The 23,091-nt window shown below is 39.1% G+C and overlaps 1 protein-coding gene across 3 annotated transcripts; it reads right to left on the bottom strand.

Moving 5' to 3' along the window:
* Positions 1-10,196: 10,196 nt before the first annotated feature.
* On the bottom strand, positions 10,197-22,832 carry SERTM2 (serine rich and transmembrane domain containing 2). 3 transcript variants are annotated; one of them, XM_066249872.1, is made up of 4 exons: positions 22,792-22,832; positions 19,485-19,580; positions 11,527-11,752; positions 10,197-10,630 (listed from the first exon to the last, which is right to left on the bottom strand). In XM_066249872.1, the coding sequence occupies exon 4, from the start codon at positions 10,519-10,521 to the stop codon at positions 10,249-10,251; it is 273 nt and encodes a 90-aa protein (XP_066105969.1). In that variant the 5' UTR covers positions 10,522-10,630; positions 11,527-11,752; positions 19,485-19,580; positions 22,792-22,832; the 3' UTR covers positions 10,197-10,248. The 3 variants fall into 3 exon arrangements, with proteins under 3 accessions (XP_066105969.1, XP_066105970.1, XP_066105968.1); XM_066249873.1 differs by lacking the exon at positions 22,792-22,832 and adding an exon at positions 19,745-19,906 and having other exon boundaries at positions 11,654-11,752; XM_066249871.1 differs by lacking the exon at positions 22,792-22,832 and adding an exon at positions 19,745-19,906.
* Between the last annotated feature and the right edge of the window lie 259 nt (positions 22,833-23,091).

Below are 23,091 nucleotides of genomic sequence, written 5' to 3' on the forward strand. Positions count from 1 at the left end.
GGGATTTCTGGGTCATATGGTAGTTCTATTCTTAATTTTTTGAGGAACCACCATACTTTCTTGCATAATGGTTGTACTACTTTACATTCCCACCAACAGTGAATGAGGGTTCCTTTTTCTCCACAACCTCTCCAACATTTGCTATTACCTGTCTTGTTGATGACAGCTAATCTAACAGGTGTGAGGTGGTATCTCATTGTAGTTTTGATTTGCATTCCTTTAATAGTTAGTGAAGATAAGCATCTTTTTATATATCTGTTGGCCATTTGTATTTCTTCCTGGGAGAAATGTCTGTTCATGTCCTCTTCCTATTTTTTTATTGGATTGTTTGCTTGTTTGTTGTTGAGTTTTGTGAGTTCTTTGTATATTTTGGATATGGAACTATAAAAAGCCCCGAATAGCCAAAGCAGTCCTAAGGAAATAGAATGAAGCTGGGGGCATTACAATACCTGACTTCAAATTATATTATAGAGCCACAATAATCAAAACAGCATGATATTGGCAGAAAAATTGACACTCAGACTAATGAAACAGAATAGAGAGCCCAGAAATGAAGCCACATATATATGGTCAAGTAATCCTTGATAAAAGAGCCAACAACACACAATGGAGAAAAGAAAGCCTCTTCAATAAATGGTGCTGGGAAAACTGGAGAACCACATGCAAAAGAATGAAACTCGACTACAGTTTGTCCCCTTGTACTAAAATTAATTCAAAATGGATCAAAGACCTAAATATAAGACCTGAGACAATAAATTACATAGAAGAAAACATAGGTACTAAACTCATGGACCTGGGTTTTAAAGAGCATTTTATGAATTTGACTCCATAGGCAAGGGAAGTGAAGGCAAAGATAAATGAATGGGACTACATCAGACTAAGAAGCTTTTGCACAGCAAGAGAAACTGACAACAAAACAAACAGATAGCCAACTAAATGGTAGATGATATTTTTAAATAACAGCACAGATAAGGGCCTAATATCCAAAATATACAAAAAAACTCATAAAGTTTCTTTACTTACCATATTTGAGAATGTCATTTGTTTCCTGCCAGGGCTATGATCAATACAATCACATACCTGTATTTGACAACCCACCCCTATTCTCTGCAAACTCACAGGACCCTCTTCTATTCCTGATTTGTAGCTACATTGCTCCATTGGTTTGTGGCTTCCAATTATTGGCTTTATTTCCCTGTTATTTATGGTCTTGCCCTTAACCTTTGTACTTAATGTTTGTATTTGGTTTCTCCAGATTGGAGTCTTCCCTGTCCCCAAAGAACTTTGGCTTGGACTCACTCTTCTACTTCTCCTGCTCCCAAGTATCTCTGGGCAATCTGCCTTAGTCTGGGGTCTAGTAATGCTGATGGTTGAGGCCAGGCAGGTTCACATTAGAATCAGGCTGATGGTAGAGAAATTGCAGGGCCAGAAAACGTTGGACTGTTCCCATTTAATAAAGTCCCGCAACAATGGATGAGCAAATAGGCAGGGAAAATGGCTTCTCAGGCAAACAGCAAAAACGACCCCTCACAGTGGTGGGCAGGCAATCTGCAATCCATCATCTGTGCTGAGGGTAAGTACCTGTAGCCTTACATAAGCTATACACATGTGGCACTGCACTGATCAGGCAATGTGCTTGCAGCTGGTAAAACTGCGAGCAAGCCTAACACAGCTGTTTTCTCCACAGGACCCTTAAAATTAATCTTCTTTCCCAATCTACTTGAGAACTGATTAACCATCCAAAAGCAAAAGAGGGACACATTAGGGCACATTCCATTTTCCATTATTGTCATTCTCTTTTCAGTCTACTTTACAACCCTTCCCTAGGCAGTCTCATCTGTTAATACATCTGAAATTTGTATCTTCAGCCTTAAGCTTTCCTCTGGGCTCCAGACCATATATTTAAATACCTGTTCAATACTGCACTTGGGTTTCTTAAAGGCACATCAAGCTAAACTTGTCCAAAACTGAATTTATTTTCCCCTTGATCTGATAATATGCCAGTGTTGTCTTTCTCAGTGAACAGAGTCACCAGACTGATGTTCAAACCAGAAACCATTAAGTGGTTCTATTCTCTTTCTTACTTATTCCTAATATCCATTTTTTTGACAAGTAATACTGATTTTGTCTCCTAAATCTATCTCAAAGCTACTTGCATCTTTTTATTCCCACCCACTTGATGGTGGTTGTTTTTTGTTTTGTTTTTTTTTTTTTTGTTTTTTTTTTTTTTTTTTGTATTTTTCTGAGGTTGGAAACAGGGAGGCAGTCAGACAGGCTCCTGCATGCGCCTGACTGGGATCCACCTGGCATGCCCATCAGGGGGCGATGCTCTGCCCATCTGGGGCTTCGCTCTGCTGTAATCAGAGCCATTCTAGCACCTGAGGCAAAGGCCACAGAGCCATCCTCAGCACCTGGGCCAACCTTGCTCCAATGGATCCTTGGCTGTGGGAGGGGAAGAGAGAGACAGAGAGGAAGGAGAGGGGGAGGGGTGGAGAAGCAGATGGGCGCTTCTCCTGTGTGCCCTGGCCGGGAATCGAACCCGGGACTCCCGCATGCCAGGCCGATGCTCTACCACTGAGCGAACCGGCCAGGGCCGATGGTGGTTTAGTTTAAGTAAGATATTATTACCTTTCTCCTGAACCACTGGCAAAGTTTCTCAGCTGGTTTTCCTGCATCCACTCCTGCCCTTCTTCAATCTATCCTCCACATTGCTGCCAGAGCTATCTTCTCTATGCTTAAAATAAAATAAATAACCCATAACATTATTGTGGGGCAGCTGTGTTAGGCTTGCTCCCTGGTTTACCAGCTGCAAGCATTTTGCTTGATTAGTGTGTAAGCACCTGGCAGCAGCATGTGTGCAGGGCTTATATAAGGTTATGGGCGCTTGTGCTTGAGAGAGATGGGGGATTGTGGATGGTGGGTTGCCTGCCTGCCACTGTGAGGGGCCATTCTGCTGTTTGTTTGCCTGAGGGGCGGTTTCACCTGCCTGTGTGCCTATCTGCTATTGTGAGACTTTATTAAACTATTGTGAATGGCCCAATGCTTTCCGGCTCTGCAGTTTGTCTACTGTCTGCCCGAATCCAATGTATACCTGCCTGGCCTTGGCCACCAGCATTACAATTGTCAACAAGGCCCTGCTTGTTCTTGTCTCTATTAACCTTTCTAGCCTTCTGGAGACTTCACTCACTGTGCTCCTTCAAGTGTGCCAAGTTTATTTGACATCAGAATTTTTGCACATGCTGTTTTCTCTATGGAATGTTTGCCCTGTTCTCTCCTTTGGTTCATCCATTAGGTTTTAGATTAGATATTATCTCCTTTGAAAAGTTTTCCCTGAAACTCTGAGCCAGACTAGACAATATCAACTTTATATGTACCCATGCACACTATACTTTCCTTTATAAAACAATATTCTTGTAACTATCTGACTGGTGTTGTCCATCCCAATAGGCTATAACTTTCATCAGGGTATGGCATGTGTCTTGTTTTCACTGCTAGCACACTAAGTAGGTGCTGAATAAATGTTGAATGAATGAATGAATTTAAATACTTATCTTTGCCATATTGTACTTACTTTCTGATTGCAAACTTTAGATCCCCACATAGATGAGCACAATAATCTGTATAACCTATCTCTCTGATTCTCCCCCATGCTTACATATGAATTAATTAACAAATACTTACTATGAAAATTAATTAGAATACTTTTTTGTTTTTTTGTATTTTTCTGAAGTAAGAAGTGGGTAGGCAGAGAGACAGAGTCCCGCATGTGCCCAACCGGATCCACCCAGCAAGCCCACCAAGGGGTGATGCTCTGCCCATCTGGGGCATTGCTCCATTGCAACTGGAGCCATTTTAGTGCCTGAGGCCATGGAGCCATCCTGAGTGCCTGGGCCAACTTTGCTCCAATGGAGCCTTGTCTATGGGAGCGGAAGGGTGGAGAAACAGATGGGCACTTCTCCTGTGTGCCCTGACCGGGAATCGAACCTGAGACCTACACATTCCAGGCTGACTCTCTACTGCAGAGCCAACCAGCCAGGGTCAATTAGAATACTTTTAATTGTACAAGTTATTCTTTGTAGGTGGAGTGCAGAGTGCATTCCTAGCAGCTGTGGTTGATGCAATGCTGTGAGAATACTCCAGGTCCCAGAACCCTCCTGGGCATACCCAGGAAGGGAGGTTGCCCACTGTAAGGAAGTGACTCAGCGCCAACCACACAGCTCCCTGATCTTTTCAGCCATTGGCTATGAAGGACACGCTGTAACACCCTATAGGCTGAACCTGTGTATATAAGCTAGCTTACTTACTCCCTGAATAAAGTGGATCTGCGTCACTGAACCTGGTCCCCGGAGTCGGGTCTCTGCATCTCTGTTGTCCTCACCCCCCCCCCCCTGCGGGACTTGTCCACAATTCTTCAAAATCTTCTCACCTATATTTAATATGTTCATTTAGTTTTTCCGCCTTACATATGTCCCACACTTTTGTCTCCATTTTATACAAGTATAACAATCTATTATTTGTGGCTAGGGCAAGCACTTCTAATCCATCCATATTTTTGCCTCTTCCTTTCATCTATAGAAATTAAAGCTCCAGGGTTTGCCTTTTTATAAAATTTCCTACAGTGCATTAATATGTGTTACTGTGTCTATAAAATTAAAGCAATGGCAAAATTCTGCCTATTTGTTTTGAATTTGGGCACAGGGAGTTATTTATCTGTAGAGCTCAACTGTTGTTTGAAGAACTTGGAGTGGTATAAAATGGTTAGGTTTGAAATAGCTATTCAGTACTCAGAAAGCAAAGCATGGTGGGATGAGTACTAAATGACTGGCACTGTCAACTTGACTCAGCTTTTATGTAACCATGAATGCATGCTCTCTTTTTTAAAACAGATTATGATACCTTCCCTCATTACTCACATGGTTGCTGTGAGGATCAACTAAAGAAAGCACAAAATGGAAGATACATTTTTTTTAATATACAAGGGGGATTGTGGGGCAGCTTTGTTAGGCTTGCTCAATGGTTTACTGGCTGCAAGCCCTTGGCCTGATTGGTACGTGAGTATGTGGCTGTGCTATACATGTATGGCCTATATAAGGCTGTGGGTGCTTGTGCTCAGGAGGATTGCCTGTCCACCATTGTGAGGGGCCAGTCTTGCTGCTTCTTTGCCTGAGAAGCAGTTTTCCCCTGCCTTTGTGCTCATCTGCCATTGTGAGACTTTATTTAATGGAATGGCCCAATGCTTTCTGGCTCCACAGTTTCTCTACCGTCTGCCTAAATCCAATGTGGACCTGGCCTCGGCCACCGGGTTTATAGGGATGTTGAAAGATATTGGCCCTTTATTTACCCTATCTCACTCTTTTCTTTCTCTCCTTCTCTCTCTCTCTCTCTCTCTCTCTCTCTCTCGACAGACAGGAAGGGAGAGGGATGAGAAGCATCAAACATAGTTTTGGCACCTTGTTTCATTGATTGCTTTCTCATATGGATCTTGACTGGGGGGTTGCAGCTGAGCCAGTCACCCTTTGCTTATGCCAGTGATCATGTGGTCATGCCTATGATCTCCCACTCAAGCTGGTGACCCCGTATTCAAGCTGCGTGGGTTGCAATCAGGCTGGCAATCTCGCATTTCAAACCTGAGTCTTCATAATCCCAGGTCGTCACTCTATCTAGTGTGCCACCACCTGGTAAAGCAACCTTATCTCATTCTTATTTCGGGTCACCTTCATTGACAGCTGGTGGTTATTATCCATTTTTCACACCTGACTACTAAAGAAACAAAACAACACACCAGTAAGTTTTCAAGAAGGGAGAAAATAAAAGTTGAGAAGTGGGGGAATAAAAGAAATAATGACACTTCAAAATTATAAATACCACAAAATTGCACTTATGATTTATACTGGAATATTGAGAATAATGCTCTTTACATTCATCAAACACTAGATATTTGTTATCAGCAAAGCACATATAATTTATTTTCCAGGAACTAAAAATGACGTGCTAAATAGTAATTCAAATATTATTTCTGTTTTCATAAAATATGAAAATGTCGAAGTCCCACATTCAATTCCCTGTCAGGGCACATAGGAGAAGCAATCTTTTTCTCTACCCTTCCCCTTTTTCTCTCTTCCTTTTCTGCAGCCATGGCTTGAACGGTTCAAGCAAAGTTAGCACCAAGTGCTGAGGATGGCGCCATGGCCTTGCCTCAGGTGCTAAACTAGCTCGGTTGCCGGTTGCCGAGCAAAGGAGCAGCTGCCTCAGATGGGCAGAGCATCCAGTAGAGCAGTGGCCCCCAACCCCCAGGCTGCGGACCGGTACCGGTCCGTGCGCCATTTGGTACTGGTCCACAGAGAAAGAATAAATAACTTACATTATTTCTGTTTTATTTACATTTAAGTCTGAACTATCTTTAATTTTTAAAAAATGACCATATTTCCTCTGTTACATCCATCTAAGACTCACTCTTGATGCTCATCTCAGTCATGTGATACATTTATCCGTCCCACCCTAAAGGCCGGTCTGTGAAAATATTTTCTGAAATTAAACCAGTCCGTGGCCCAAAAAGGGTTGGGGACCACTGCAGTAGAGGAGTTGCTGGGTAGATCCCAGTGGGGGTGCATGTGGAAGTCTGTCTCTCTGCCTCCTTGCCTCTCACTTAATAAAAAAAAAAAGGAAAAGAAAACAAATAAGCAAAAAACCCCACAAATTTTTCCTTTACACAATTCTTCATTTTATTAAAACTATTTCCTTTTGGCCTGGCCTGTGGTGGCTCAGTGGATAGAGTTTTGACCTGGAACACTGAGGTTGCCAGTTCTAAATCCTGGGCTTGCCTGGTCAAGGGAAATACCACAAGCAATCAATGAACAACTAAAATGAAGCAACTGTGAGTTCATACTTCTCGTTCCCCCGTTCCTCTCCCTGCAAAATCAATAAATAAAATCTTAAATAAAGTTCCTTTTGTACAAATGCAGGTGAATAAACTGTATTACTAAATATAACATTTTAATTGCATTAAATGGCCCTTTTTTTTTTACCTACTCAGTAAGTGCAGTAGGACCTGCAGCAGTCAAACTCAGTTATGACTCCAAAGCTTCCAATTTGGCATGAAGGGAAAGGTTATGCCAAACCCATCTTGATTAACCTTAATATTTCTTGCCTAATACATCATATATAATAAATAAGCCTTTTATAATGTACGTTGTTTTATATAACCCATGATTCTGAAATGTATGCAAGTACATTTTTAGATGTTTAATTATTTTTAAACAAAGAAGAGTTTACTATTTCGAGAATTTATATAGTGTCTTTTTCTTTAGGTTGAATTGTATGAAATTTCTAACATTTGACCAATTTGACTACAAAAATGGCAATTACATATGGTTCAACATAATAGAAAGTATAGAATCATTCTTTTATGTTAGAACAGAATACATTTATATATACATAACCAATTTGTTTATATACATCTAGGCTTAATGTGGACTTTTTTTGGACAGTGGGAGCTATAGAGGAAATTGACAGGTCAGCATTTTGGTCAGACGGGTAAATTCAAATTATGCCCATTGCTCTAGCTGCCTCTTTGAGAAATAGCATATGTTAATTAATACATTGAGGAACATAATATAATTTAATATAAATCAAAAATTCCTTCTTTACAGTGTTTGCTATGATGAAAACATTCAGTTTACTTTCCTATAGATTAAATACCACAAGAATCACTATAATGACACATCTGCTTTAATTCATCTCTGTTTATGTTATCACTGGAAACTGTGAGTAGTTAAATGATTATTTTAGTGTAATCTGCAATCTGTGCCGTGTGTTTTGGTTAATGCTCAGTGAAGATCTGGATCCCTTGGGGCAGTTGTGATGAAAGAAGGTGGTTGTTTTCCAGGTGAGAAACCTACTGATAAATTAGGAATCTTCATCCAAGTCCATGATTAAAGAGCAGTTTTAAACTCCTGAAATTTGGGTTGGGGAAGTAGGTGAGCAGTGAATAAATCTGCAGTCTGTCTGTTCATTAGGTTCAGCCACAAGGCATCAGGCATCTTGCTATTCACTGCTGTTGGAAGTGTAATCAGTTTCTTCATTTATCCAGCCTCTGACCTTTTAGCTGTAAAATGTATTCAAATACTGTGAACACAAAAGGGAGAGGGGAGATATGTGTCCTTAAGGAGTTCTGGGGTATATTGCCAGCCGTGAGGAAGTCCAGGTATGGCTGCCGAGAACTAAAATCTTAAAGGGTATATGGAGTCTGGGTGTTAAATAAAAGGCACAACTTAAAACCACCAAATGTAATAATTTAAGCTTCACTTTTCATTTAAGAAAATATTATGCCAAAAGGGAAGTTTGTGCCCTATCTGCCTTAGCCTTCTTGCTGATCTATTCTGAATGGTGCAGAATGCAGCTGCCATCTCTTAACAGTGTACTGTTGTAAGGGGTATGTCAGAGTCAGCCTTAATGCTAAGTTTGGCTCTGCATGTGGGGATTTTACACTTGCAGCCCCTTGGAGAGTGGAGTATTGGAAAATGGCTGTGTATAAAAGTAGAAAGCACTTGGGAATTTCACCACCAATATAGATTTAGAGCAGGGTAAAGAGGCCCATCTAAATTGGTAACAGACTAGAGAGAGCTGTGTGTCTGGTGAAGGTGACATTAACTTAACCTCCATTCCATTTCTCTCTCACCAGCACTGCAGTTCCCCAGGGAGTAAGTATCCTGTGAAATTTAATAACCACCTTTTTGGTGCAAGAGAGAAGCGGATTTTTTTTTAAGTAGGTAGAATTTAACACAAGCGTATTAGTTCTTTGGTGGCAAAAATATGACCAGCCTTCTAATTTCTAATTTGTAAACAGTACTCATCTCCTTTGGTTCCCCTTTAGAACATTAATTTAAAAATATCTTTTTCTACTACTGGCATACTAAGACTACTTATGAAAATGGAATTTTTCAATTCAAAATATATATTTTTCAAAAAATATATATTTTTCTTATAGGTAATAAGTAAAACACTTCATCCTTTTGCATGGATCAGGAAGGAAGGAACATTTTCTGGGAAAGACAAATGTGAATTTGAGGACATTGATCTCAGTAAAGATTTGTTGGAAGGTGTTGTTCAGTCCTTTCCTCCTTTGTCTCTCTTTGTTTTTCTTATAGTCAGATCTAAAAGTAGTTTAGGGATGACTGAATAGCTCTCTGATCATTTTTCAGGGAACAACAACAACAAAAGAAAACTGGCACCCAGAGGCTTGAATGTTTTGTACAAAGCCACAATCGTTTAACTATTAATAGGTATTATTTCCTTTCTGCTTCAAAGTACAGTTGAGTTTTCTTTGCTAAGGCCACTTTTAAACAAAAGTTACATTTGTCTGCAACTCAATACTAGAGTGTAATAGGGAGGAACAAAGAGTCAAAGAACTGCTTGCATAATGTAAGGTTCATTGTTATAAGCACATTTTTCCTTTGGTTTGGGGAAGCTCATTGTTCCAGAGTTTTGTAATACATCTGTCATTATCTGAGTTTTTAAAAGTCCAGTCATAGTTATAACACTGATATAAAATGCACATTTTTCCTTTCTATGAGTTTGTTGGCTGGAAAGTTCTTTCTGCAATCTTTCACTTTAAACTGACTGAAACAGTTTCTTTAAATCTTTTCTTTCATTTGGTTCAAACCCAATAGCCTTAGATGATAAAAATTACTGCTCCTTTTGGAAGGGGTTCATGGACCCTTCCATTAACTTCTGGCATGATTTGGCTACACACCAGCAGAAGTGATTCTTTAGGGTCCAAGTGCTAAATTAAAACTTGTCCTTTTTGGGGGGGTACCCTCTTTGGACAATCAGCCCTTTTGAAGGCAAATTTTTCTTGTTGTTGGAGCTTCCAGGTTACTCTGTGTTTTTTCTTTTTCTTTTCTTTTCTTTTTTTTTTTTTTTTTTTTTTTTTTTTACAATAGCTGCATATGCCTTTTTGTGGTCTGAGTTTTGCTCAAGGCCCTGGCTGTCTTTGGTTACCATGGAAACCTTCCCTCCCACCAGCTGCCATTTTTTATATTCCTAGTAAAGAATGAATATTAAATCTCTTAATTATCCCAAAAACAGTCAAGATAAAGAATAACACAAAAAAAAAACATGAACAATTTTTTATTAAATGAACAACTTGTTGATTCCCTACATGGGAAGCTTTGCGCAACAAAGTAAGCTTTCAGACATCAACATACAAGGATTTATTGAGAGCCATTAAAAGTCATCTTCATCTTGGCTTTAATAAGTGGGGATTCGATTCTGCATCTCTATATCTGTAAATTCAGGAACACTTTCTGTGCTCTCGGAGTCAATGGGTGAGATGACATGTTTGAGCCGAAGGAGCATTATGAAGAGCAGGAGGAGGAGAATGGCCAGAAGGCTCAGGAATAAGCCCACATATATGTACAGGTTGGAATACTTATCTAAAGTGGTGTTAATCTCTGTTGCCAGGGTGGGAAAATGGGTCCGCCCAGCGAGAGTTCCATGGTAATTGAAATGTGCCTCCGTCATACCTTTCAAGACTTGAGTAGGTACTTTTTCTATTTGATTTCTATTGCCCCTGAGGCATTCCGCAGTCACTTAGACTGTCTGAATATTTTAGAGGTTTTCTAACAGTCTCCTACAAAACAATCATGACCAGAACCAAGTCAGTAGTGCACAAGCAAGAAAATGGTGACATTCTAATTTGGCAATTGCCACACTCTCTCTGTCCTTTAGCACAACACTGCCTCCCAAATAGGTTTTACTGGAACTTTTTAACCACTTAAAAATATCTATCTGTCTATCTATCTATCTATCTATCTATCTATCTATCTATCTATCTATCTATCTATCTATATCTATCTATCTATCTATCTATCTATCTATCTATCTATCTATCAATTTCTACAGTCCTACTCTTATACTGATTAAAATAAAAATGTGAAATTACTTTATAATACTGGTATGGGGTCAAGAATCTTCCAGAGTGTTAAAAATCAAACTTCTACTCTGTTTTAGTAGGAGAAAGGGCCCTGTTTTACCCACAGTTCATCTAAAGCAGGGGTAGTCAAACTTTTTTTTACCTACCACTCACTTTTGTATCTCTGTTAGTAGTAAAATTTTCTAGCCGCCCACCAGTTCCACAGTAATGGTGATTTATAAAGTAAGGAAGTAACTTTACTTTATAAAATTTATAAATCAGAGTTACAGCAAGTTAAAGCACATAATACTTACTTACCAAGTACTTTATGTTGGATTTTCACTAAGTTTGGCAGAATAAATCTTTATAAAACAACTTACTATAGTTAAATCTATCTTTTTATTTATACTTTGGTTGCTCCACTACCACCCACCATGAAAGCTGGAACGTCCACTAGTGGGCGGTAGGGACCAGGTTGACTACCACTGATAAATGCATGCACTGATTAGGTAGATTTCATTGGGTTTTTCTATGAGTAGACTTTCTAAAGGCTTTTGAATATTTCAGGCATAGTATATCTGAGTTCTTACCCTTCTTATCTTACTGAATCTCACCTAAGGATGGAGTTTATAAGGCTCCTGCCCAGTTGCCACAGCTTGAGGGGTATAAGTTTAGAGGATGAGTTAGAATTCTAAGTTGTGTTGACATCCTTCACTGTAGGCTGGAGGAAAAGTGTCAGACCTGGTAATTCCCAGATGGAGGAAGTCTCCAAGGTCCTTATAGCAGTACGTTTAGGATCAGAAGATTTGACTCTTCAGATTCTTCAACAAAATTATTTTCCTGAAAAAAAAAATAGAAGACTCAGATATCTAAGAAAAACAGATGATTTTATTTTGAAGTAAAATTTTACTGATATATTGCAAAATGGTTTGCTATGGCCAAATTAGTTTTAAAATGATACTTTGAGGTTTGTTTGGTTTTTTTTTATCATTTTGAATGTTTTTTTTACTGTTTGGTAAATAACTATTAAAAGGTTAAAGAAAAATTGATATTATTGAACAGCAGCTAATAACTAAGCTTGTAGTGGAATAACCCACTGCATGGCCTTGGATGGGAACACAGCCAACAAGAAAAGAATGTTTTGCCAAGAGAATTGTTTTGTGACTTGAAGGCGGGTCACTGAAACAGGTCTGTGACTGAAGGCAGTTGCTGGGCTTTTCTCAGTAAAACATTCTCATAAGATTTCTGTACTTTCCAAGGTTATCCCTTAAGATAAGGAGAGGAATGTTATAGGATCCATAGAAGCAATAGCAATTAATGCCTTCTGATATTATGTTGTTACTAAGCTATCTTGCAGGAGCACTCCATGTATCTTTACGTAAAAGTTACACTTGATGTTATGCCAATTTCTCAGTAAACAAGCTTTTTGAAGTCTTGTTAATAAAATTAGGACACAGTGCGGACTCGGGGCCATTTGCCTGAGTGAGCGGTGGTCCTTTGCTAGTCCTTGATGATTCCGTCTGCTGATCTCTCTCTCTGAGCCCCCGACTCACAACAACATTTTGCAAAATGGTTTGCTATGGCCAAATTAGTTTTAAAATGATACTTTGAGGTGTTTTTTTTTTTATCATTTTGAATGTTTTTTTACTGTTTGGTAAATAACTATTAAAAGGTTAAAGAAAAATTGATATTATTGAACAGCAGCTAATAACTAAGCTAGATTAAAACCGTGTTTTCCAAACTAACTGATCATCAAATTTACCTGAGGTCTTTATTAAAATAAGACACTGCCCTAGATATTCAAAATCATAATCTAGATGTTCCAAATCATTATCTCCACAGTAGGGGCCTGGACACCACTCTAGAAATTCAGATTTTATTGGTCTGGGTTAGGGCCCAAGTAGTAGTATTTTTTTAAAGCTCCCCAAATGACTCTGCAGTACAGTCAGGACTGAGAACTATGTCTCTAGTTTAAGCCATGAGCTAATTAAAAATTTTTTTTGAAAACTAAATTTAACAGGGTGACATTGATCAATGAGTACATAGGTTTCAGGTAAACATTTCTTTTTTATTTTTATTTTTTATACAGGGACAGAGATAGAGTCAGAGAGAGGGATAGATAGGGACAGATAGACAGAAACGGAGAGAGATGAGAAGCATCAATCATCAGTTTTTTGTTTTGATACCTTAGTTATTCATTGATTGCTTTCTCATATGTGCCTTGACCACAGGCCTTCAGCAGACCGAGTAACACCTTGCTCGAGCCAGCGACCTTGGGTCCAAGCTGGTGAGCTTTTACTCAAGCCAGATGAGCCCCCGCTCAAGCTGGCAACCCTGGGATCTCGAACCTGAGTCCTCCGCATCCCAGTCCTATGCTCTATCCACTGCGCCACTGCCTGGTCAGGCTCAGGTAAACATTTCTATACCATTTGACTTGTTGATTATGTTGTATACCTATCACGCAAAGTCAAATCATTTTCTGTCATTGTATATTTGTCCTTTGAACTCCCTTTCCCCATCCCCTCCCCCTGGTAACCACTTCATTTTATAAGGATTCATTTTCAAACTCCAGGTCCCAGTGTCATGGGTCACTTGAACAAATTATAGAATTTTAAGGAATGCAAGCTTCCCCTAATTTTATTTTTATGTTCTACTTCTCTCAGCACATTAGTTATTCATCGATTACTTTCTCATATGTGCCCTGATGGGGAGAAGGGGGTTCTATAGCAGGGCAACTGACCCCTTGCTCAAGCCAGTGACCTTGGGCTCAAGCCAGTGACCATGGGGTCATGTCTATGATCCCATGCTCAAGCCAGTGACCCCGCACTCAAGCTGGTGAGTTTGTGCTCAAGCCGGCAACCTTGAGGCTTTGAACCTGGGTCTTTCTCATCCCAGTACAAAGCTGTATCCACTGTGCTACTGCCTGGTCAGGCTAGCTTGCCATGTTAAACATGAATTTTGAATATGTATGAGTAAAATAAACAATATAAACCACCATTACCTGTCAAACTTCTAAAGTGCAATAGTAGCAGAGAGCTGACAAGGTAGCCCAGTTCTGTCACTTGATAACGTACTTAAGGAGAGTTAACAGAAATAGCTCCAACAATCACATTACTATTCCTATGATCTTGAACTTTGCCCCTAGGCTGGAAGCACTTTAGCTTAAAGTCTATATTCACATGCCCACTTTCTGTAAACTGAATGATTCTTAGTCTACCTACCCACTATCCCTTCCATCCATGCAGAACCACTTGGTTCATACAAAACAAGAGCAAAAAGACTGGATCTCTTTACTGTTTTTGGAACAATGGTCTAGATGACATTTTTGCAATACTTAAATGTTTATCTACTTTGATTTTTGATTCACTTACAAATGGAAAAGACAATCACAGTATCTTTTTTTTTTGCCCTTTCTTTTCCTGTTTATTAATTTTTTAAAATAAAATTTTATTAATGTTAATGGAATGACATTAATAAATCAGGGTACATATATTCAAAGAAAACATGTCTAGGTTATCTTGTCATTAAATTATGTTACATACCCCTCGCCCAGAGTCAGATTGTCCTCCGTCACCCTCTATCTAGTTTTCTCTGTGCCCCTCCCCCTTCCCCTAACTCTCTCCCTCCCTCCCTCCTGGGTCCTCCTTTCCCCCACCCTCTCTGCCTCCTGCGTCTTCCCTCCCCCCACCCCTGGTAACCACCACACTCTTGTCCACAGTAAGTATCTTTTAGTTTCCTAGAAGTACCATGCCCCAAAAGCAGTGGTACACCTGAGTAGTTTATTAAAAAACACAGACTTCAGGGTCTGCAAGTGATAGCTCCTTCTCTGTAAATCACTTGGTTCTTGACCTTGCCTGTTCTCTCAAATCCAATTTTCTCTCAAGAGTGTGATGCATGGACCTCCTTCATCATTTAAAATGTATATTCCTAGACCCCTTCCCAGGCCTACTGAATTCTAATATCTTGGATCAAGGCTCAGAAATAAGCATTCTAAGCACAAGTATTTCAGGGGTTCTTTGCACACTGAACGTTGAGAGTTAACTATTGCTCTTTTTATCTAGATAGCCCAGCTAAAGAACATAGCTTATCTGTCTAATAGGTTTTTTGGGGGTCTTACTTTAAAAAAAAACTATTTCAAAAACTCTTATGGATTCAATTGTGTCCTACCCAAAATAAGTTGAAGTCTTAACACCCAGTACCTGTGAATGTTACCTCATTTGGAAATAGGGACTTTGCAGATATAATAAAGTTAAAGTGCAATCCTTAGGTTGGTCCTAATTCAGTGTGACTTGTGTCATTATAAGAAGAGGAGACAGAGACATACAGAGAAAAGACAAGGGTAGAGAGAGATGGGAGCAATGTATCTACAAGCCCAAGCATGCCAAAGATTGTCAGAAAATGCCAGAAACTGGAAGAGCCAAAGAAGGATTTTACTTTACAGACTAAGGAGAGAGTGTGACCCTACTAATGCCTTGATTTCAGACTTCTAGCCTAAAGACCTAAAAGAATAAATTTCTGTTGTTTTTAGCCCACCGGGTTTATGGCACTTTGTTTATGGCAGCCCCAGAAAATGAGTTCGCAGAGTAATCACCCTGAGGCTCTAGTGTTTTTGAACTTTGAGGTAATGTTTCTCAGTGTGCAGAAGTCTCTTCATCAAAATCACCTGGAAGATATTTATCACAAATGCAGATTTCTAGACCCTTTCCGTTGCTTCTTAGATCAGAATCTCATGGGATAGAACCCTGAAATCTATGTTTGTGAAAAGCTACCCACTTAGAGACTATCCGAGTTCAGATTTAGGATTCTGATAGTCCTAGGCAGCCCAGAAAGAGGATATTTTTTCCTTTTTAAAAAATATTATTTTTCTGAAGTTAGAAGCAGGGAGACAGTCAGACAGACTCCCACATGCACCCAACTGGGACCCACCCAGCGTGCCCACCAGGGGGCGATGCTTTGCTCATCTTGGGCATTACTCTGTTGCAACCAGAGCCATTCTAGTGCCTGAGACTGAGGCCATGGAGCCATCCTCAGCGCCTGGGCCAACTTTGCTCCAATGGAGCCTTGGCTGTGGGAAGGGAAGAGAGAGATAGAGAGGAAGGAGAGGGGGAAGGGTGGAGAAGCAGATGGGTGCTTCTCCTGTGTGCCCTGACCGGGAATTGAACCTGGGACTTCCACATGTCAGGCCTACGCTCTATCACTAAGCCAACTGACCAAGGCCGGGAGGTTGTTTTTGTTTTTGTTTTTAATCTCAGCTGTCCTGCTCTTTATTAAATGTGCTTCATATATATTTTTTTCTGTCCAAGCAGCCTCCTTCCGCACCAACTCTTCTTGCAGCTCCTTTACTTAAAAGTGGTGCTGGCTGAAAGATACAATCTTAATGGATTTTTCACCCACGTAGTTCATAAATCACTTTTTTACCCTACATCTAGAAGAGAAGTGGAAGGAAAATAAACACTGCTAGTGCAAGCCTATTGGGAGAAACCTCTATAGTATTATAGGATCACTAGTTTCCTTTGGATCTCAAATATACAGATTTGGATGTTATATTCCTTATTTAATGGCTCAATGCTATCATGGGTGCATCCACGGCCTTTTTTTGTGTACTTAATAATACCCATGGCCAAACATCTGTGAACCAACACCTACTAACATTATGATTTAGAATAATTAATAATTTACATGACATCTACCTATCTGCCTGCCATCTCATCTTACTACCCCCTTCTCCTCAGAAATAATGAATGCTCTAAATTTTGTTAATCATTACCTTGCTGTCATTTACACACACACACACACACACACACACGCACTTATGCCTAAACAATACATTGTTTAGTATTATTTTGAACTTTATAAAAAAGAAGTGTCAAGCTATATGTTATCTTTGATTTGTTCTTTTTATTTATAATTATTCTAAGAGTTGAAAATAGAATAAGGCTTTGGAAGCCCACAGACTGCCTTTTAAGTTCCTTATTGCCTTTGGACTTTATTCTTCTTAGCTTGGCATTCAAGGCTGTCAGTGTTCTGGTCCTGATCAACCTTAATTCCTTCCACTACTCTCGTTTCCAATCAAACTGTAATGGTCACTGTTACCTACTTCCTTGCCTCTATGGTTTTGTTTGACCAATTCCTTCCATCTACTCATCTCTGGTTGGGGAAATGTTACAATTCTTCATGGCTCAGCTCATGAAACTGACCTTAATTTCCCATCCAAATCCTAATTCTCATATGCTTTGTATCTTTCCTAGAGAAGTTACATTTCCCTAATATTGTAAATATCTATTTAATGTGTTTTCCCCTAATTTATAATTTATAAACTCTTTCAGGATCTTTTTCAACATTTTTATCCTCATACAACCATGCTTGCAGTAGATTCTCAATAATTGTTGACTAAATTCATGGATATAACTGAAAAAATGCACTTAGCACTGACAATTTGAAGAGAAGCACAGTCTTATCTGTGTTCTGATTGAATATAGCTTGGGGAAGAGCCTAAAACTGCCTTTCCTTTTTATTCCACTCACCCACTACCCTATCCCTTGTTGTGTAAAGGAGATTGAATTCCTGATTATAACCTGGAATTAAGGAATAACCACTTTGTTAGAAAATTTGTTCCTGAATTACTAATTCAGTTACATGATTTTAAAGAAACACTACATAGGATGGGTCTACAGCCTTAAATTTTTAGAAATTTCAATTGTGTCTATAGATTCTTTTCAGTAACAGTTGATAATGCATTTTATGTTTCTTACGTAATCAACTGTGAATCTTTGTTAGTTCTAAATATTTATTAGAATTAGAAGCTTGGAGAAGCTGTACAGTCTCACATACAGTTGTCAGTTTCTTTAAACATTTCATCTGAGAGTTTGGAAAACTATTCATATATTTCTTAAAACCTTCATAGTCTGCATGACACCAAACACCCTGATCAATTCAGACAGGTCTATTGATTTAATTCCTTGAATCCATTAAGGATTTTGACATGAGTAAACAAAACGTTAGGTATTGGGGAATCTTATTTGCTACTCTGGTCCTATATCTGTCACAACTTTTCCTAAAAGCTTTCAAAACAGGATTCTTATAATTCTCTTTGTTGACTAATGAATGAGTTGTGCAGATAATGTGATTGCTCTATTAAAAGCTCTGCACTATTTGGAAATAAAACAAACCATGTGATTTCAAAAGAAATAGATATTCTATTAATTCTGAAGGATCTGATTTTTATGGAAATAGCCTATTAGAATTTTAGTATCCTGAAGTCTGTTTTAGAAAATTCATAAAGTAAGAATTAGACTAGTTTTTGTAAAAGGGATTATTGAAAAGGAGTAGGGAAGTAAGAAAGAAAGAAAAATAGAGGGAAGTGGGAAAGAGGGAAGGAAAGAAACGTGAGAAATGAGTAAAATGATTAGGGTTTTAGGAATTGGATAAGAAGCAGGAGGAAATGAGTGATTAAAAGATAGAGATGAAGATAGGGAAGTAGAAAAACATTGAGAAAGAAGGGAGGAAGAAAGAAAAATGGAGGGAAGTTGTGGGTAATGGTCAAATGAAAGAGATTAATTTAATAATTAGCCAATGTCCAACATTAGCCTGAACATCTGGTTTACTTCATTTCTAATATAAATCAAAATACCCAGAAGCAATGTGAATATACCTTTGGTTTTCTGATGGAATGTTTTTGTTTGTTTGTTTTTGCAATTAACTTGGTAAGTGAAACCCTTGGTAATAAACAACAGCAACAACAACAACCAAATAACTTCTGGTGTTTTGGGTACCACCATTGAAATGTCTTCTTCGGTAATGTTTGATATCACCACAGTATATATAGCCACACAGAAGCAAAATAGACATCCAGATTATGAATTTCTCTCCTTAAAATAAGAAGGCAATGTGGAGCTTTCTCCATCCATCAACCCTGAGATGGATTCCTCAGGTGCTCTTGTTTCTAAGAAGAGCAATAAAGTTCTGCTTGAATCTTGAAACGTAGATTGGAATTTTTTCAGCAAACTATGGAGTACCAACCAAGTACCAGACACTCTGCCAAGTGCTGACGATATAAAGATAAATGTTACCTGCAACCTGTTTGGTCCTTAAGGAGCTACTAGTAGTCATTTTTGCTTTTTAACATGATACTATTCTGAGAAAAATACACTGGTAATTTTACATTTTTGTGCATATCACCTGCCCATATACTTCCAGAGTTGAAATCTCACCAAATAGATAAGGAAAATGATCAGTGGAACAATTCAGAAGAGAAAGTTAAAACTGTTAATTGCAAAAGCTTTCAGGAGTTAACGCATTCAGTTTGTATTTATCTGCCCAGTGTAAGGGCAGAAAATTAAGGGAGGAAGGAGCTGTTAGAGTATCTAGTTCCACATCAGCTTATGAAAAAACAATTCCAGTGGTAAGTGCTTCTTCTTCAGTGGCTGGAGCCATTAAGTAGTAGGATTTCTCAAGAGGGAGTTGCTGTATTTTCTGCAGCAGATGGTGCCTGTTTGTCACACCTGCTGATAAATAAAACAATGCCACTCACTTCACCATGAATAACATCATAATATTTTCAAGTCTCTCTTACCTTTCATGGCTTGTGGAATGAATGGATTGGCTCTTTAAATCTCCCTTTGGAAGCTTGCACTGACAGGCGACTTGTTCGGGAACATCTCTGGAATAGCTGGAAAACAGAATGTAAGACTTGTTTTGCCAGAGAAGCAGGATGCAGGACTATGTTCGTGCAAAATATGCTTTCTCTTTCATCTTCCTAAAGAATCAGACCTTTCCAGCGCAAAACAGAAAAACACCTTCTATTAGTTACTTAAAATGCTTTTTGCCACTTACAGCTTTCAAGTGCAGTTTCAGTTGCCTTGCTCCTTATAAACTCCAAAGAGCCAAGAGAAATGATTGTTGGATGTGAATATACCCTTTTGAATGAAAGCAGCCTGAAAAAAGTCCCCAGTTTTCCTTCCACTGGCAAGAGTTTAGATTATGCAGGAAAGGTAGTGTGAGTGATTCAGCTCTCCTCTGCCTTAGCGGTGTGTGGAGCCGGAGAGGGCGGAGATGAGAGAGAAGCTGAGAAGCAAAGTTTGAATAAGCCGTCCACTTTAACCCCTTCGTGGCTTCTTCATGCTTCTGGGGGATTAGCAAAAGCTTTCTCTGTAAAAGTGTCTTCACATGTTATTTAAGAAGATCAGATCTCTTCCTTAGTTAAAGAGGTTTTTCATCCTGGGTCTTATAGTAATATATGCTTAGACTTGAAACCAAACATACCAGGTACTTAATATTTATTTATTTATTTATTTTGTATTTTTACGAAGTTAGAAGCTGGGAGGCAGTCAGACAGACTCACACATGTAGGATCCACCTGGGGGTAATGCTCTGCCCATCTGGGGCATTGCTCCTTTGTGGCCAGAGCCATTCTAGTGCCTGAGGTTAAGGTCATGGAGCCGTCCTCAGTGCCCAGGCCAACTTTGCACCAATGTAACCTTGTCTGTGGGAGGAGAAGAGAGAGAGAGAAAGGAGAGGGGGAAGGGTGGAGAAGCAGATGGGTGCTTCTCCTGTGTGCTCTGGCCGAGAATCAAACCCAGGACTTCCACACACTGGGCAGATGCTCTACCACTGAGCCAACCAGCCAAGGCCTATAATAGTATTTAAATAATGCCATCTTTCCAAAGAGAATGTATGCATATTTATGTTCTTAGGTTTGGGAACCCTTTTTTTTTTAGGCACAAACTGAATACTTTTATTTTTAATTTTTTTTGTGGAAATTTAGTATCAGTCTTGCTATCTATGTCTGAGTTTCTGGTTGGGGTTTAAACTTGAGGAAGAATATCTTTGAAGGATACATATCTATCATTTGTAATGTTTCATTACAAATACTTCATCTTCCTGCAGTTTAAATGCACTGTGTTTTATATGTTGTGGCAGGAGGAAGGGGATTAACATTTTTTGAGTGCCCACTCTGTGCCATGCATTTAATGTAAAAAATTTCATTTAATCCTCACAATCACTCTTGACTTGATTATTGTTATCCTCATTTTACAAATAAGGAAACTGAGAATCAGAGAGGAAATATATCCTGCACTTTACTAAGTTTGGAGCCAGTATTTGAAAACAATACAGTGTGATCCCAAAGTCTCTGTTATTTTCTTGGTAGCTGTGGTTTTTAACCTTTTGTGAGTCTTGAATTCTTTCGAAAACCTAAATGAGACCTATGGATTTTCCCTTCACTCAGAAATAGGCATATAGTTACCATACTCCATGGTGTTTGGATGACGAACAGATGAATGATCACTTTTCCAGTATTAAAAAATCATTAGTGCATAGTTCATTCAACAAATCATGTTAATCAACAATTTTTATCAGGGAATTAATAATAATGGTTAATAGCAATGATAGTATATAATAATAAGTGTTATGTCAATCTTTTTTTTTTTTTTTTACAGGGACAGAGAGAGAGTCAGAAAGAGGGATAGATAGGGACAGACAGACAGGAATGGAGAGAGGTGAGAAGCATCAATCATCAGTTTTTTTGTTGTGATACCTTAGTTGTTCATTGATTGTTTTCTCATATATGCCTTGACTGCGGGCCTTCAGGAGACCGAGTAACCCCCCGCCCGAGCCAGTGCCCTTGGGTCCATGCTAGTGAGCTTTTTGCTCAAGCCAGATGAGCCTGTGCTCAAGCTGGCAACCCCGAGGTCTCGAACCTGGGTCCTTCCGCATCCCAGTCCGATGCTCTATCCACTGTGCCACCGCCTGGTCAGGCGATAATGGATTTTAAAATCAGATAGACCTGGGATTATGCTTCAACTTTTATCTATATTTTATGACTTACCTTGAGTAAGTCAATTAATTTCTTTGAGGCTTTTCTGTAAGAGAAGGAAAGCTTATCTTTGTGAGAATTACAAGTATATGAAAAAAACATCTCTAAAGTATGCACTACCTGGTAAATGCTCAATAAATGTTAATGTCATTATCTCAAAATTTTACATATCAAAAGAAAATGAGGCTATTTGAATATAACTGTATATATTTCCAGAGATTGTCTAACTTTCGTTACCTGATTAGAAAAACAAAATCCTTAGTAACATGATATTAAAAGTCAGTTTCTAGAAAGACATAATTGATGCCCTACAATTGATGGGAAATTCCAAAACCAGGTTATCATATACAGATTGTACAAAGGAAACACTTCAAAGTAGGGTTCCAGAAAAAAAAAAAGTCAGATAGTGAAGGAGAACAGGACGGATTTTGTGAAAACATTTCTTTGCAGAGATCTGTTGCCAGGCTAAGAATCCACTCCATCTTTCATAGAAGTGCTGGGGTCAGGGAGGTATTACCTTTTTCACTTCAATGATAGTAAAAGGGTATTTTACCAGATAACTCAGACAGTTGGAAATGGGTTCTCTGCAGTAGAGGCTTCAGTTCAGCATGAGAAAGCTACTGTGACCCTTGGCAGGAGGACAGGATTGATTGTGTTAGGATTGGCTAGCATTCCCAGAATTTCTTAGGGCAAGGTATGTTTGAGTGTTTCCTGAGAGCAAAAATGGAGGCCGTGAAAGAGAGAGAGCCAAGGCGGGGTCACGCTGGGCCTTGTACAATGGAGCCACCTAACAGGATGGAAGGACCCCAGCCAAATAATAATAGTAATAATAATACTAAATGATAATAATAATAATAAAATCTAACGGAAACTGTTGGATTCCTAGGGGCTGAGAAAGGAGTTGTAAACTACCAACCTGAATAGAAATACATTAGCTCAGGCCTTCCAAATAACAGGAGACAGGTCCTTAGTGGTGGAGATCATTAAAGAACCCATAGAAGAGCCAGAGACACAGAGAGTTGGAAACCATTCATTCTACCAAGGAAGAAATGACCCATTCCCTTACCTCTTCTCCCCCTGTTCCTTCTTCCCCCCGGTGAAGTACCAAATAGAAGCTGGCAAGTGAAGAGAAAGAATGCCTCCTTTTTCAGTGGCAGGTGGCCAATCCTGTCAGGTCTTAGCATGGGGTAAAAGGAAGGACCTTATCTCTCAGTAAAGCCTGAATAATTTGATAAATATCTTGGACTCAATATTTCCTGATCACTGAATCAAGACTGTGTTGGTTACTCTGAGTGATCCTGGAACTGCTTGTTCTCGAAGAAATGAACAAAAAAGCCATGCAATCTGTCCAAATTTACATCTAGGG

The sequence above is a fragment of the Saccopteryx bilineata genome, chromosome X (genome assembly GCF_036850765.1).
Source record: "Saccopteryx bilineata isolate mSacBil1 chromosome X, mSacBil1_pri_phased_curated, whole genome shotgun sequence".
In the NCBI taxonomy this organism is placed as follows: domain Eukaryota; kingdom Metazoa; phylum Chordata; class Mammalia; order Chiroptera; family Emballonuridae; genus Saccopteryx; species Saccopteryx bilineata.